The sequence below is a fragment of the Felis catus genome, chromosome D3 (genome assembly GCF_018350175.1).
Source record: "Felis catus isolate Fca126 chromosome D3, F.catus_Fca126_mat1.0, whole genome shotgun sequence".
Lineage (NCBI taxonomy): Eukaryota > Metazoa > Chordata > Mammalia > Carnivora > Felidae > Felis > Felis catus.
In genome coordinates this window covers 26143214-26160412 of record NC_058379.1, presented here as the reverse complement: position 1 = coordinate 26160412, position 17199 = coordinate 26143214, and the positions used below count along the sequence as shown (strand labels likewise).

The 17199-nt window shown below is 50.3% G+C and overlaps 1 protein-coding gene across 3 annotated transcripts in view; it reads left to right on the top strand.

Annotated features, from left to right (window-relative positions):
- The first annotated feature begins 490 nt into the window (after nt 1–490).
- Nucleotides 491–17199, top strand: part of SEZ6L (seizure related 6 homolog like) — a 183643-nt gene continuing 166934 nt past the window's right edge. For all 3 annotated transcript variants that reach the window (XM_045041399.1, XM_045041398.1, XM_023242157.2), the window contains exon 1: nt 491–841. In XM_045041399.1, coding sequence (XP_044897334.1) covers nt 748–841 — 94 coding nt within the window. In that variant the 5' untranslated portion in view covers nt 491–747. The remainder of the gene's footprint in view (nt 842–17199) is intronic.

Genomic DNA, 17199 nt, shown 5'->3' with positions numbered 1-17199 from the left:
AGGGAGATTAACAACTCTCATCAGATCCACAGAGTGGGACACTTTCTAGGTTACGGGACTCGCTTTGGAAACAAGGGAGGCTGGCAGGGCAGAGGGCTGGTTGGGGCCCAGAGGGACCTGCGAGGGGCTGCGATGCGGCTGGGAGATCTGGGACTGGGGTCATTCCGGGAGGCTGAGCCATGGAAAGCTCTAGGCTGCTCGCAGGCTGAAGGCTGCGCTCGGTTTTGAGGCCTTCATCTCCCCGTCTGGAAAATGGTCAGGACGCTCTCCGGCCTCGCCTGGCCCGCGCTGGGCTGCCGCGAGCATCCGCTGGGAGCAAAGGCTCGGCCCACAGGACGCCAGGGGAATTGGCTTTAAACTTTGCGGGGCCGACGGCCGGCGGCTGGAGGCGGAGGCTGGCCCCGGGGCGCGGCGGCCCCTCTCCCTGCTGCCCGCCCGCCCCCTCCCTCCCTCCTCGCACTCGCTCGGCACAGACTCGGCCCCAGCCCCCTCCCTCCTCCCGCTCGCTCCCCGCTCGCTCACTCGCTCGCCGGCTCCTCCTCACTCGCCCGCCCGCGCCCGGCGCAGCTCGGCCAGAGCGATCGCGGGGCTGAGCGCGCGTCCGCCCGGGGGGCTCCGGCGGCTGCCCGGGCCCGCGGACCCCTGCCTCGCAGCGCCTGCCCTGCGCGCTCGCCGCCTCCCCGCTTCCAGGCTCCCGCGCCCGTCCGCCTGTCCGCAGCCCGCGGCCCCGCGGCCCCCGCAGCCACGATGCCCGCGGCCCGGCCGCCCGCCGCGGGACTCGGCGGGACCTCGCTGCTCCTCGCCCTGCTTCTGGGGAGCCCCGCGGCAGCTCTGGCGGGAGGTAAGCGCCCGGAGGGGCGGGGCGGGGGAGGGGGCAAAGTTGCGGCGTGTGCGGGGCGGCGGGGGGTCGTGGCCCACCCGGGCGACTCAAGCACCGCCCGCTGGGATGGGGAGCGGGGGCGGCCACCCAAATTCGGGTCTAGGAACCGCGTCCCCTCGGCCCGGGCTGCTGGGAGTGTGGAGGCGGGGATGTGTCTGAAGGACTCCGGCGCTTCCCGGCTGCGGGCTCCCTTTCGGTCTTCCCGGCTGTGGGGCTGACTCCCTTTTGCAGCCCCAGAGAATCTCCTTGGAGTGGGGTCGCCTCCAAACCCCAGATGCCCGGAGCACTCTGCAACCGCACCCGGGGCTGAGAGCCAGATAATTCTCACCCTTTCGGGGAGAGGACGAGAAGGGGGGGCGGGGGGCGGCAGCTGACCCGCCCTGCAACTGAGGACTAGACTCGAACAGTGCGTCTGGAGTGGGGGGGGGGGGGCGGGTGCGTCCTAATGCCGAGCCCTCCCACTCTAGGACCCTTTTGGTTCAGGCTGCCCCGCGGGACTGGGTCCCTGGACCGATCCCAGCCAAGTGTCTGGCAGCCGAACTTGGGTGTGGCTTTCGCCTGGAGGCCGGTGGAGGGCCCTCAGGGTTCTCAGAACTTGCGGGGGAGGAAGAGATGGCAGGTCACAGTCGGGAACCTGAGCGGACACTCCCCTCCCCCACCCCCAACAACGTAGCGTCTCTTAACACTGTTATGAATTGGAGGGGTGGGTACTAGTTTCGCCCACCACGTGCTTGCCGGTTGGGAAGGGGGGGAGGGGTCCAAGTTTAGGGGAGGATCGCTGCTCCTCCTTCCCAGACCCGGAGCCGCACCCTCTTCTCCACCCCGCTGAGGTCCCCCAGGAAAAGTTGTGTGTTGGGGGGTTGGGCGCTTCATTCACACAGAGCCAAGCGGGAGAGCTTTGAGGATTTAATCAGTTCAGTAGGAGACCCAAAAGTGGAGGGTAGCATTGGTAGACCACCGGACCTAGCCTTTTGAAAGGTCCAACTCCGGCTCCCAGAAACTCACGTGGGAAAAAGCAGGGCAGTTGCAGGGTCTGCCCAGACTGAAGACTGTCGGGGGCGCACACCCACCCCACTTGGGTCCTCATTTCTGTTTGGATGGTCTTGACCCGGAGTTGGGGCCCAGGCGGTGCCCTTTCACCCTGGGGCGTTCTGGACCCCAGGCGTGCACACCTGCTTTCAGCACCAAAGGCCGCGGACAGCTCTCAGCTCCGTGGGCCCTAGTTCCGGGTCCCATTCCTTTCAACTCTTACCCACAGCCTGGAGTGCCCTCCTCAGCATAAATCAGGCATTTTATCCCCACCCCCCTTCTTTTTAAATGTGGAGCCCCGGAGTGCAGAGCGAAGGAAATAATTCATCACCTTTTGTTTAACAAAGCATATCATTAAAGAACCCCCCTTTTATGAAGCAGTAATATTCACAATTTACACCAGGTCTGGACAATTTCTCTGGGAAAGATGGGGGAAGAGAATCGGTTTAAATAAATCGTTTCCACCACAACATGCTCTTCCTTAATTAGCTGTCTTTCCACAATGGCTTGGTGGCCTTGAACAGAGTCCACATCTCCCTCTCTCATTCCCCGCCCCCCTCTTTTGAATCTGTGTTGTGACTAACACACAGAAAGAACCCAAAGCTACCCAGTGTCTTGCTGGCTTTTCTAAATGATTCTACCTCTGAGGACCACACTCCAATACACCACCCTCCAGGAAAAATGCCTTAATGGCAACTCTTGAATTGTCATCCAAGACAAGGATTTCATATCCTGCTTCTTTCACTGGCTTCAAATACAAAATGTGCGTGTGTTAATTTTTAAGACGTTTCGTATTATTTTCCCAACTGTTCAACACTATAGCTAGCCAGCATATATTTTTAATTAACTTCAGGTCACCGCCAAATTAAAGTCAACTGATGCACTACTTCGGAAGGCTCATTAATAACTGTGAGCTTCTGACTCTTAGACTCTTAAGTCTTAAGGAAAGAGTGAGGATAGCCAATGAACACTGCCAATTCTGTTGGTGCTTTTGGAAACAATTGACCTTCCACAGTAAATTCTATTTTTAACATGGAGCCCAACTTCCCGCTAATGTGGAAGGAGAGCTGATCATCTAATACCTTGTTGCAAACTAGTCCTGTTTGCCTGTGGAGTTGAGGGGGGTTTGTAAATACTTGAAAGGGACTTGTTGCTACATTGTTATGCAGGTCACGTGATTCTCTGGGCCATTTTGCTGTAAGGCATGAATAAGTATAAAGTATAACTTGTTTTTGAAGAGGCTTCTTATTGTCTAAAATATGCACATGGGGAATAATTGTAGCTCCGTGCTAAGACTGCAGAGCGTGAGTGTAATTTCTTTTCTTTTTCTCTTGAATTAATAAAGCAAATTCAATATTGCTCAATAAGACTCAAATTTGCTGCCTCCTCTAGTCTCTAATGTGCGTTGTTGTTAAATTCACTTAACAACTATTTTCATTATGGATTGCCATTCTTTTCCACGGAGTTTTGGCTGCTTCTGCCAGGGGCCACCTTATCTAAGCTTGAGGGATTCTTCTTGTGTTCACAAGGTTTCATTAGACATTAGGACAATAATGTTATAGTCAGTCCTCCCTTTTCCAAGACAGAAGGATGTTTCCTGATCAGAGTGGCTTGTTTTGTGGTTTTGCTCACAAGTACATTCCGGCTATTCACAAAGCTATTCCAAAGGGCTCAATTTACTGGTCCCCTTGTTTGGTCCAGTGGCGTGCTTCAGACCTCCACTAGGGGCGCTCAAAGCTGTAGTTGGTGACCTAGGGCAGTTCTGACCTTTGTAACCAGCAGGTGCGTGCAATACCAAAGGTAGGCAGAGCAGAGCGGAGCGCTAAAGATGGTCTCGCCACCGCCTCCACCCCCCCCCTTTGCTGCTTCCTACAATTGATTCCTATTTCTCAGAGAGAAATTATTGATTGACACTCGACATGCAGTGGAAACAGAGGAAGGAAAGAATGCAAAGGCAGGAGAATGCTCCAAGAAAAGCAACCTCAGAATGCAGAGTCCTGCTGTCCTTTTCTCTACCAGCTTGTGGTTTCCTTCATGGAGCCAAACTGCAAAACACCAAAGAGGCCATGACAAGGCCATGGGGAGTTCTGGGGAGTATGAGCTGGGCACTGGTATCAGATTGATAGGGTTCTGGAAAAGAGATATGCTGGCCTCTAAAACCTGGGTCCAGGTCCAGGTCCAGTGTTCGTGAATGTGCGACCTTCCACAGCACCGTCTTCTCTGAGCATCCATTTTACCATCTGTGGAATGGGGGCAGGGCTGCGGGACTGATGGTCTTGGTCTGGAAGGATGTTTGCAATGATTCTGTGACACTTCCTTGTAAAGCACCTGGCACGTAGTAGGTGCTCAAGTAACATTTCCTCTGTTTTTCCCCTGCTTTTCAAAAAGCAAATTGCCCCTATTAGTAGGCACCAAGGGAGCGAATCCCTGAAGTTGGTGAAGCAGATGTTGGCATAAATATCTGGGTGACTGAGGCCCAAGTAAAAAGGGCGGATGTGGGAGATGGTGCCGGCATCCTTCCTTCCCAAGGCCTCCTACCGTAAATCTTTGAACCCCAATATTACCATCAGGAAGAAGGGTCCGTGGCACCAGAGATGTAGGATGGCAGTCTAACGGTTGGAAAGGAGATACAAGGAGAGAATCTTCTGGAAAAGACATTTACTCGTTCATTCATTTAACATTTACTGAGCACTTCCTATGCATGTGGCAGGCCCCCCGTAGGGTGCAGGAGAGACAGAGTAATATGTTGGGGTCCCTGTCCCTGTAATGACCGCTTAGCAAGAGAGATCGGAAGTAACCACTGGCATCCATGCCCTGTGATCTGCGCCTGGGGAGGGGGCATATCAGAGTGCTGTGGGATCTCACGGGCCAGTGTGGTACACTCTCGCCTGGTGGGCTTCCCTGAGCAGGTAGCATTTGAGCTGGCCCCGGAGGGATGTGACAGGTGCCAGCAGACAGGGGCGATTGTTCTACGGTGGGATAGCAAAAGACTGTGAAGAAAGCTTCACTTTCGGAGCACATCACGCACGCACGGGAAAAACCAGAGGGAAGTGAGTGAGTGGGAGGGGCAGGCAGGTGGGCACACAGCCTGACACCTTCCTAAAAGAAATCATCAGACCTGCCCCTCCTCCGTGCTCTCCCTGGGACTTCGTGGGCTCAGCGCATGAAGCCTGGAACAAAGGCCTGTGAGGCGCTGTGTTCGCTGTTGTCCGCTAGAGGTTGTGGCGACACACCGGAGCAAGCCTCTCTGAAGACAGCGGGTCCCAGTAGCCCAGTAGAGCCGCCCCAGCACTGGGTAAACACTGCCTCACTAGATTTGCATATTTGCATAATCCTCTGGTTACTGTGGTTCCTCGGAAGCAGCCTTTTGGTGTTGGGTGAAGGTAGGGGGTGGGGAGAGAAGGGGCTGGTTCTAGGGGAGGGTACAGTGATGATGAGTCAGGTGGAGGTCAGCGGACATGTCTGATGTCATTTACAACATGGCTGGGGCCACGTCTTAACAATGAAAACAGTATTCACTGAGTGTTGATTTGGTTCCAAGCCCTGTGATAAGTGGTTTATGTAGGTTGGTTCAGGGAAGCCTCACGACAACCCCAATAGATGCAGTTATCATACCCATTTTATAGATTGGGAAGTGGAAGCACAGAGAGGTTAAGCTGTGTGTTGAGAGTCAACAAGCCAAGAAGTGGTTGTAGTCTTGCATCATTTTCTTTCAATTTTTTTAAATGTTAATTTATTTTGATAGAGACAGACAGTGCGAGGGTGGGGGATGGGCAGAGAGAGAGCGGAAGAGAGACAATCCCAAGCAGGCTCGCACCGTCAGCACAGAGCCCAACGTGGGGCTCGAACTCACAAACCATGAGATCATGACCTGAGCCAAAACCAAGAGTTGGATGCTTGACCGATGCTTGAACCGACTGAGCCACCCGGGCGCCCCTGGCATCAATTTTTTAACACATGCCTCGCCATTGCCTCGTATTCCACATTCCCCACGCTGGTGTGCAGATTTCGCTGATGTATGACAGGGGCCAATAAATCTTTGTCAGATGCGTGTTGGAGGCGTATCCTCTGCCCACCACTGTTCCTGGTACAGGGTAAGCACTCAAGTAAAACTAGTCAAACTGAAGGGAGTCATAAAGCGAAACAGGTTACAATGTATGTGTGGGCAATTCGTTCATAATCATCGTCTCCAATGATTACTGAATATACATCAGGCACTTGCATAGGTTGTATTATTTAATCTTCCCAATTTCTGTCCATTTTAGTGATGAGGAAACCAAGGCTTAGGAAGCTATTAGTTCAGGAAGCTCAAGGTCATCAGCTAGGAAGTGGCAGAGGTAAGATTTGAATCCAGATACTGTGATTACTGAGCATATGAGCTTGAGTGTCGGGCACAGCGCCTTCCAAGCTGGGTCCTGCTGTGTTTCCCAATGAAATGTGTGTACAAGGTGACTGCACTGTTAGTGTGCCATCGGGCTGGGTGGGTCTGAACCCCAGGTCATCAAACTCCAAAACCTGCCGGGATAGTGACCAAAATGGACTAGGATTTTCCTAAGCCCCTAACATCTCTGAGACAAAGGAAGGAAGGGGAGGAGAGAGGGGAGGAGGGAAGGAGGAAGAAAGGAAAGCAGGATAGAAAGAAGGAAGGGAAGAAGGAAGGGAGGGAGGGGAAGAGGAAGAGGAAGAGAAAAAAGGAAAAAGAGAGAGAGAGCTTAAAGATTATTCTTCTCAACCAAGAAGACTTCACAAAAGAAGGTGAGCAATACAGCTCCTTCGTTGGTTGGCTTTGGAATTCTGGCTGTTTGTAATTTCCCCTGTTCCCAAACCACCCCACCATTAATGGAGAACCCAGAGTATAGAAAATTGGTTTCTGTAAGCTCCTAAATTAAGGAACCTAAACTTAATCATCTTTTGGCTGCGTGTCTCAGTTTTCCCATCTGTAAAATGGATCACAATAACCACAGCTACATATGCAAATCTGGCCTCATAGGGCTGGGATGAGACATGGGAGTTAAGGGCTTTATGCATACATGGGAGTTAAGGGCTTTATGCATACCAGGGAGTTAAGCTTCAGGGCGGTGGGTGCTGGCATGGAAGGTTCAAGCCCCCAAGCACCCCCATGCGTGTTTTGTCCTGGGCTGGTTATGAAAGAATGACAAAAGAGTGGCACTGCGGTTTGACATTCAGTGTGGGTCCACTCTGGGCTAGAGGACTGGCCATGTGCTTACCCTATATATTCACTCCTTTGGTCCTCCTCCAACCCTATCAGGTGATGTTACTAAGTAGGTATTACAGGTGAGGAAACGGAGTCTTGGAAAGGTACAGCCCTTGCTCAAGGTGTTATGAACAATGAAGGTTACAGTCAGGGCTCAAACCCAGGTTCATTCTAGATGCTAGGGTATGAGGTTTCACCTACAATGGCCAAATGGAGAGACGATGCAAGCCCAGAAATTAGGGCAGTTTGCACCGGACGCCAGGTGGGAAGATGCTTCCTCATCCAGTGGCAAATGCCACGTGTCTCAAGTCAGCTCTCCAAGAGGAGAAACAGTTCATCCCAACCTTCCATACTCCCTCTGATGCTCCTGGTCGAAGCATCCTTCTTGTCTCACTCATGCAGTTCCTTGAAGCTGGACTGTCCCCTTGGGAGCCTGCATAGCTGAAGATTAAATTCCCAGCTGGTTGATTTTAGCAGCATGACCTTGAGCTATGCACGTCAGCGCTCTGAACCTAGTTTTAATACATAAAATCAGGGTCCTGTCTCCCTTGCAGGATGGTTACAAATAGTCAAAATGGGTAGCTATGTATAGACCGTAGCAAGTACTCAATAAAATTTCCCATTATTGCTACCAATATTCACCTGGTGAACTTCTACTCATCCTTCAAAACCCAGTCCCTAATTGTCTTTGCCTGTCTCCTGTCTGTGCCAGTTATGAATCACCCTCTGCTCCCCCATCCCATTTTATCCCTCTATTATAGATAACTCATACACTCATGATGCATGAGTTACCACTTAACATGCCTCCCTCAAAAACATCAACCGAAGCTTACTCATCCATATGACTCTTAGCCTGTCTGTAACCCAGCATAAGGCTCAACCCATTTGTAAAGCTACACTACATTGCCTTTCATCTCAATATTAGTGGCAGGGAGGTAGAAGCTATCTGAAGATCTGCGTGTGATTCCTCACCCTTTCTCCTATATCCGTGTGGCCTTGGACAGCCGGTCAGGAGACTTGATTCCTCATCTGAAAACCGGAAATAGCAGTAGCGTCCTACCTCAAGGAATTGCTGTGAGGAAGATCAGTGAGCCGATGGATGTGAAATCGCCGAAGAAGTCTACAAAAAAGAAGATGAGGAAGACGAATTCGATGAGGGAGGAAAGAGACACACTTTGTGAAAAACAACCACCGCGACCGACCTTTGTGCAAACACACAGCCACAAGACGGGCCATTCGCTGGGTCCCCGCTGAAGCCGTGTTTCCTTCCAAGGGGCGTATTGGCTGCAATTACTTACCCTGTGGCTTAGCTCATGTCGGGACAGAGACTTTCTGGGCACGACACTGGGTGTTGTGGAGTCTGCCTTCTCTTGGGTCCCCTGGCAGCAGCAAAGACAGCAAATGCCCAGCTGAAAACTAGCAAAGTGAATGAAAACCTGTGCTTTAGAGTCAAAACAACCTGGGTTTCAGGCTGTTGCTTTCCATTAGGTGTGTGACCTTGGACAAGCAGCTGGGTCACCCAGAGCCATCGTTGGACCACATGTAGGGGTGCCGGTCTACGCTCTCGAATTCTCCAGAGATGGTGTGATGAATGGGGACTGGGAATTGACATGCTCTGCAGAAAAAGTTAACAAGGCACCCCCTTCCTGGGCTCTGTCATATTAAATCAGATTGTAGCAGATTTCAGGCTCTCGACCTGCCTCGATCTGTTCCCTGATAATTTCATTTTACTGAGGAAAGAGACCCAAAGACAAGAAGGGACTTAACTTGCTCAAGGTCCCACTGCAAGTGAGGGGCAGAGCCAGGACTCAAACCTCTGACTCCTGTTTTCTGACTTCCTTTCTGAAATGACGTTTCCCCTCCTTTAAGAACTGTGGGATGTTCTCTCCTAGTGTGTGTGCTGAGAGCCAAGCAGAGGTGGCACGGGGAGCCTTAAAGTCTCTGGCTCCATTAAACCAATGGCATCCATTACCCAAATCGGATACTTACATCGTGTGTCCGTGGCAGACTGACTGCATAAAAGAAATGTTAGCAGAAACTGAAATCAGGCCGTAGCTCCCTCCCATGCTGACTTGGCATCTGAAGCTTTGAGGCACTAGCAGACCAGCTCACACCTGGGAATGGTGCCATCCGAGCAGATGGCTTGAGTCAAGCAAGCAAGAGTAAACCATGGAAGCTCAGGGAGGCTCAGGTCCCAGGCCAGGTGCCCCCCTCCCCTGCTGGTCTTCCTTGCTCTCACCATGGGTCGTAGGGAGTGGCTCATTGAGAAATCCAGTGGGGGTGGGGGGAGTGTGGAGAGCCAGGGAAGAGTTGATTGAGGCATGGATGATGTGGTCAGAGCCAGCCTTGGGCAAGTAGCTGGACACTAAGGGATGATCTGAGGGCTGGAAGTTAGAGTAAGATGGGTGGATACAGTCCAATACATGGAGCCTGGAGGTTAGGACAAGTCCTGTAGGGCAGAGGGGTGAGTATGAACCAGTGGGTGATGGTTTCCTTGTCTGGTCTCATCCATTCCCAGTTTGGGTGTAGGCACGTGCCAAGCTCAGTGTCATGAGTTAGTGAGTTGGGATGCCGAAATGGGGCATTGACTCAGGACCAAGAGCCCAGCAAGGCAGTATAGTGTGGTAAAGAGCACTTATTCTGAAGTGACAGATATTGGCTCCAGCCTAATTGTGTGATCTTAGACAAGTCACTTAACGCAGATGATTGGGGTTGGCGGGGGGGGGGGGGTGGGGGAGTGATAACAATTATAGTAATGATTTGTTGAATCTTAGCTGATTCCCAGATTCTCACATCAGTGCTGGCTTCCAAGAGAGGAACCATTATTTCTTTTGGCTGTCCAGAACAAAGGCTCATTCAGGGTAGACAAGAATAAGAAGGCATGCCCTAAGGGTACCCCAAATACTGAGCCAAGAATACTCCAGGGATGGGCTCCTTTCTCCATTTCTCTCTTCCATGGCATCTGCTTCTGTCTACATAGGTTGCTTCTGGCTCTCTCTCTATCGCCTACCTCCTTCTGCTCACTCACAGCAATCTTTGTCATCACCTCTACTTACACATGGGCTATAATGGCTTCTCCGGGTCAAACTCTACATGTGCACCATCTTATATGGTAGCCACTGGCCACACGTGGCTATTTAGTTTTAAATTTGAATTAATTAAAATTTCATTTAATTAGAATTAGAGTTCCTCAGTCCCACTAACCACATTTCAAGTACACGTTGGTCATGGGTGGCTAGTGGCTGCCATATTGGAGAACGTAGACAGAGAACATTCCCATTGTGGTAGAAAGTTCTACTGGACAGTCTTGCTCTAGATCATGGCAGCCCAGACATACCATCTGACACTCAGCTTCTTCATGTTTCCCTGTTCAGATTCTTGAGGAGTATGGCTTGTCCGGCTCGGACAATAGATTGGCCACAGTCGTCTGTGGCTGGTGGGGTGAGTTTGCCATGGGGTGTAACACAGGGCTCATCAGGTATGTATTGGGGTAGAGCAGTCACCACTAGTGACATTTCGCGCTCTTGCTCTGCTGGTCTCCACAGTTGCTTTCTCAACCCTTCTAATTGCCAGGATGTGGCTCTGGAAACTCTTTGGCCAGTACATCCATATTTATATAGCTGTGGCCTCACTGATAAACATATCTAAGAGCTGGGGAAGATCACACTGTGTCTGCTGACTCGTCTCCCTCACTGGGCAGTGAGGTCCTTGGGGTCAAGAGTTGTCTCTTATTGTCTCTGTATTCTTAGCTGTTTTGTTGAAGGGATGAATGAATGGATGAATGAATGAATGAATGAATGGAATTCATTCTTTGGCCATGAATGACCCCAATTTGGGAGGCATAGGGCACAAAAGCATTTGCAGAAAATGCCCTTCCCACCATTTGGGTAAACTCAAGAAAAGAATTTGAGATGGGCATTTATGAGAGGGGTCCTCATAAACTGTTACAATTGGGCGTTTCAAAGGGTCTATTCTCTGCAAATCAGGCTGGGGTGGAAAGTGAAGAGAACCTTCAAGATAGGGCCCCAGGAGCCTGCCCCCTCCTTGTGAAAATGTTCATCTGGAATGAGAACAATGCAGTTAGGAGCAATGGTGGAGGTGAGTGGGGAAACAGAACGCGTTTTTTCCCAAACATGTGGTGCTATGCATGGTTTTAGTAATGCAGCTGTTATATAACGTTGTGATTTCTTCAAAGCTTTAATATTATGGAGACAGAGGGAGGAGGTGTTTAATGTTTAAAAGAATGTACTCAGAGTACACTTTCTGGGAGTGGTGGACTCAACACTGGCCTAGGCCGGAGATGGGTCGGAACTTGGATCCCACCCCGGTGTTTCTGTGCTGTGTGACCCTGGAGGAAATGGTCTAATCAACTCAGCCTCAGTTTCCATCTGCAAAACAGGAATATGATGCTTCCTCTGCCTCCCCCATAGGGTGGATTGTGAGATTGCAATGCCTATGTCACCTCCCTGCCCATCTCCAGCAGTGTCTGTGAATGGTCCCCCAGCCCCTGGAGTTGAGCAGTGTACAACCTATGCAGCAGTATGTGGCAGCCCTGGATGTGGAAGTGCACCACTAAAGTGTAAAGTCATTACAGCAAAAGGAGAGGGACAGAGCTCTCCTGACTCCTCATTCTCTACAGGCTTCTGATCAGACCTCTTCCTCCATGGCCCCTGTAAGGCAGGTTTACCAAGTTGTAAAGCTAATTTGGGGCCAACCACCTTGGAAATTAATGCAAACTGTGTGGAATCAGTCCTAGCCCTACTTTTCCAGGGCTTCAGGAAGGGAAATTTGCCTAATTTATGGCATTAATAAAAAATGATGTGCTCGGGCTAATTTGCATACTTTTACTTCAATCAGGGTTAAAAGCCACACTTTGTTGTTGTTTCTAAAGAAAGCCTCAGACTTCTCTTGTTATTCCAAAGGTGTAAACTTAGGCAAGTTACTTAACTTTCCAGGCCTCAGTCTCCTCGGCTGTGAAATGACAATGATCCGTGGACCCACATCACTGGATGTCATGAGGACTCGTGAGTTGTAAATGGGTAGAATAGTGCTTGGTACCCGCTAGGAGTCCAATACTTACAATAGCGTAGATAATATCAGATCATACTTATGGTATCATCATCATCATCATTCATTCATTCATTCAACATGGTTCTTGTCCTACAATTGGTGTTGCGGAGGAGTCAGAAGGACGCGGTGTCACAGTGTGCCAACCTGTGGAGTTGTTGCAAACCCAGCACCGGGACTCGTGCTGGAACAGAGCAGGTGTCCAGCCACGGGATGCACGGACAAATGGATTACAATGATCATCAATCACTGTACCACAGATGCAAGAGTTTGAAAGCCTTTCTCCCCGCTTCTAGACAACAAGGTCCTCCAAAGCAGGGGCCGTGTCGCATTTCCCCACCTCCCAGCGGCACATCTCCCACAAAACAGAAGCTCCGTAAATACAGAGCTGCGGAATGAATGGATGTTGAGGTGTAATCGTTCTTAATTAGCGTGTGGGAAGTGCATATTATCAGCATGCATGCTAACGCATAGATGTCCTCCTCCCAGACTCAGAACACCTCATGTCGGTGTCCCCAACATCTAGCTCAAAGGGCACAATGGGCAGTGAGCAGGTGCTTGTTGGACATGTGGCAGTGGCCTAGAGGTCACAAGTTAGGGTAATAGAAGCCTGAGTCTGGATCACTTATGAGCCATATAACCCTCAGCAAGTTGTGCTTTATGAGAATAGTAGAGGCAGAGGAAATAACTGTACCTTTTTCATCTAGTTGATGAGACACACACAAAAAAATTGGGAAAATTTCCATCAAGAGCTGAGCACAGTGCCTGACAGAAATTGAATGCTCAGTATAGATACTGCTACGAGTAAGTGAATGAGTGCTGTTCTCAAGAGTCTTTTTTTAAGTGTTTATTAATTTTGAGAGAGAGAGAGAGAGAGAGCACAAGTGGGAGAGGGGCAGAGAGTAAGAGGGAGACACAGAATCTGAAGCACACCCCAGGTTCTGAGCTGTCAACACAGAACGTGACACGGGGCTTGAACCCACACACTGTGAGATCATGACCTGAGCTGAAGTCAGAGCTCAACGGACTGAGCCACCCAGGTGCCCCTCAAGAGTCTTAATAGAGAGAGACTTGATGGGTCATTCTCAGCTGGAACAGAATTTGCAAATGCAAACCTCAGAGATAAGATGTTCTGTAGGAATTCAGGCATGGACATTGATTTTAGAGCAACCACATCTAGACTCTGCTTCCCAATTTAAGGCATTTTATTATCTTGGTTAATAAAATCAAGTTTCTAAGCAGAAAGCAGGGGTCCGGATGGGTCAACCCATCACTCACTGACTGTGAGTGTTTAATCACCAAGGTTCATCTCAGATCAGCCACAAAACCCCAAACAAAGAACCACATGGGCATAGGCTTCCGTCAGAGGCTTCCAGAAGGCAGTGTCTGGGTCTGTCTTGTCTCTCCACCATGCCTCCACTCTCCCTGTTTCCAAAGAAAGTAGGTCCCCGGAAAGGCCGAGAAGCAAATAAATTCCCATAATACACTAGAACCCCGTGGCTTTGTTTCTAGAATCCTGCTTAATTACTAGCAGAACCTTTGAGGGTGACTGTTAGAGCCATTTGATTCTAGACAAGGAAGCTGGGTCTCAGATGGCTAAGCGCTGGTGGATTAGGGTTCCTTCCTTCCTTCCTTCAGGCTCTTGTTCTTCCTTCAAGACCCTCTATTCTGTAGCAAGCACTCCATAGGGGCTAGAGATACAGAAATGAATAAGGCGTAGCCTTGCCCTCAGAGACCCTAACGTGTAATCATTCTTCAAGCTCAGGTATGACTCACGTGTGCCGGTGCTTTTCTCTCTTCTCCCCTCTCTCGTGCTGGCCTGTTGACTTGCAGGCACGGAGTGGCTGCTTTCGAAGCACCAGGGCTGGGATTTCCCAGTGCATTCCCAGGCCACTAGTCCTGGGAGGTGTCTACGTGTAGCGAGGTGGTTTGGTCTCATCCGAGCATCTCTAGGAAAACAAAAAATTTTTTTAGTTGACGCTCTTCAATGGGCCAAATAAATCTATCACTTGAAGAGAACCTTCTGTAACCAGCCTAGACTTCGCAGGAACAGAGGCCAGAGGCGAGAACTCCAGCGAAGTGTTACTGACTTCACTTACGGCAACAGTAGGCTGGCTTTTTGTTCTCTTGCACATGTAGCAAAATACATTCTGAGCTGCGTTGCCAGAGATGTAGCGAGCGTGTGAGAGTGTGTATGCGCGTACATAATATGCCCATTATTTCCTTAACGCATAGACTTGGACAATCAGTTAATGAGGTTTGGCCGAAAACAAATGAATTCCTTCAGGTCCTGGGGTAGTTTTATTCTCAGTAGTAATAAAAATAGTCATTTATTCTCTGCATGTGGCAGAGTAGATACCCGTTGTTGGATTAGATTTTCACAAACAATTTTGAGGGGCTAGTGATACAGAAAATTAGTCCTACTTTCCAGACGAAGAAACTGAGGGTCAGAGAGACTCCGTGATGGAATGATTCCTTGGCCTTTGTGTTTCCTGACCTTGATGTTTTTGAAGACTACAGCCCCATTGTTTTGTAGAATGGCCCTCAATTTGGACATATACGCTGAGTTCTTACAAAATGGTACCATGTTGTCTGTATCGGTCTGTAACTTGACTTGCTCCTTCTTGGTCCCAAATTCCAAGTTAGGCTGTCTTCACTGGCTCCCTTTCTTCCTCCCCAGCCTCTAATACCAAGGATTGTACTCCGTTCTGGGATCTCTTCCCAGGCGCCTCCCCTCCACCCTCCTCTCCCTTGGCCATGCTTCCACAGCCCCAGGCTGGCACCCCTGTCCTGGTAACCTGCCTTCCCTATTCTTAGTTTTGCTTATACCTGTGTTTCCCCCCCACTAGGCTGTGGGAAATTCAGGGCCTGATTCACCGATTCAACCATGAACAGCAAATATTTAACGTGTCCTATACAGGCTCTGTTCCAGGCGCTGGAACAAAAAAAAAGCCACAGGGCCAGCCTTCAAGGAGCTTATGCTCTCTGTGATCTTTCATTTATTCACTGACTCAACACGTTCGTTCATTCATTTATTCAGTGAATATGCGTTAATAGTCCTTTGCTCGGCTGCGTCACCTGCGTAGTGATCATTCAGTATTTACATAATGGGGTTAAATGATGGCCCACCTCTCAATGAGAGAGACAGGGATTGGCATATTCTTCTGTGATAGTACCCACGATAGAAAGCTTCCGGAGAACATCAGACATTCTCACGGACACTGTGTACTTGAAGGGGTTAAAAAGAAAGCCACGGACTCTGAGAGCATGAGCTGAATGGGAATCCCTCACGCTTCCCATGGGGGCTCAGCCAAAGCCAGGCACCTCTGCCTGACCTGATACAACCCCTTGGCCTGGACCAGCAGAAAGACCACCTGACCAAGAGTGGGAGATCTGTGTTCTGTACAACTACCAAAGATGTGCTGTGCAGCCTTGGGCTCATCTCTGTACCTCCCTGGGCTCAGTTTCTCCATTTCTATATTTAGTGATCTGGGCTTTATCAGGAGTTTCCAAAACATGACCTGAAAGCCCATGGCAACCTGTTAAGACCCAGATACTCGAGCTGCAGCCCTGCCTATTGCCTAGGAAGCCCCACACACCGTCTCCTCTAGAGGTTTCTGAGGCATCAGTAACTGTGCCTGAATTATTGGACCTCGAAGCCAAGACCGATTATGATTCCTTTGTTGATGATGATGATCCTTACCATTTATAGGCCAGACGCACACTGAGCCCCTTCCTCACCTTCCCTCATATAAGCCACAGAACAGTCCAGCTCCGCAAATCTGTTACCCCATTTCACAGCAGTAGCCACTGAGGCTTGGAAAGATCAACTTGCATAAGGTCACACAGCTGGTAAGAGCCAGAGCTGGGATTTGTATCCATGTCTGAGGGACTGGGAAAGAATTCACTGCCTCTCTGTAGTTTGGATGGCGGATGGGAGTCTACTTTTAGCCCCCCACCCCCCGCCCTGTCTTCCCTCCCAGACGATCCTGGTGCCCTGATATCCTCTCTTCCCTAAAAACCTAGTTAACTCCTTTAATGAGCCAGATAAATGTGCCTGGTAAAGTGCGTGATCGATCACACCCAACTTCCCATGAACCAGGCACAGGCTTGCCAGGCGCCGGGACGGCCTCCCTGACATGAATTATTGCCACCATCAGCCTTCTTTCCGGCTTCTGCACTTGTGGGGGACAGGCTGAGCCAGGGATGCGTTAGCATGCAGAATTCAACCCTCGGCTTGGCTGTGCACAGGCCGCCAGAATTCGGGACATTGGAAGAACTAACAGAAAGCTGTTGTGGCCCAAGTATCAAGAGCGGGGAAGGCATTGGGCAAAAGGAAGCGAAGAGGTGGGTGGAGCAGATCCCTTAGGGCAGGGGGGCTGCTGGGAGGTGGTCAGGGGTTTATTCCCTCGCTCTTAGAAGCTCACTGTAAGCAGGGGTGTGGCCTGTGCAGGTTTGATAAAGCCTCTGGGAAGTGGAGGGGGGTTAGTTATGAGACCTTTGCAGACAGGGTTTGGGGGAGTAATCCCACCCCTCACTCCTCCTCATGAGTCAGAGTCACCCGTCCCCAGCCTCCCAGCTAAAGTCTGGAACTATGTGAGTTCCACTCCTGAGCCCGTCGGTCTCCAACCTAGAAGGGAGGCCGAGGCTCTAAGCCTGCTGGGAAGTTTGCAGGGGTCCCAGCCCTTGACCCCTTGACTGTGTTTAAAACCTCAACTCCTCCACAGACTCGCCCCCTCAGACCTGGCCTGGTGCTTTGAAAGGCTTTCTTTGTCCTCCCCATGGTGGTTGGGACACAGGAAAAAAAAAAAAAAGCAGCACAGAGGAGAGGAAAAGAATATAAATTCAGACTAAGATGATTAAATCCAGCCTCTCCCCTCCTCCCAAACCCTGATCAGACTGTACAAAAGGATCTCATATATATTATCACTGACTCCTGGTTTAATGTAGGCCCGACATTGCTGGGTAAATTAAACGACATTTATAATATAGCTTAACTATAAAAATG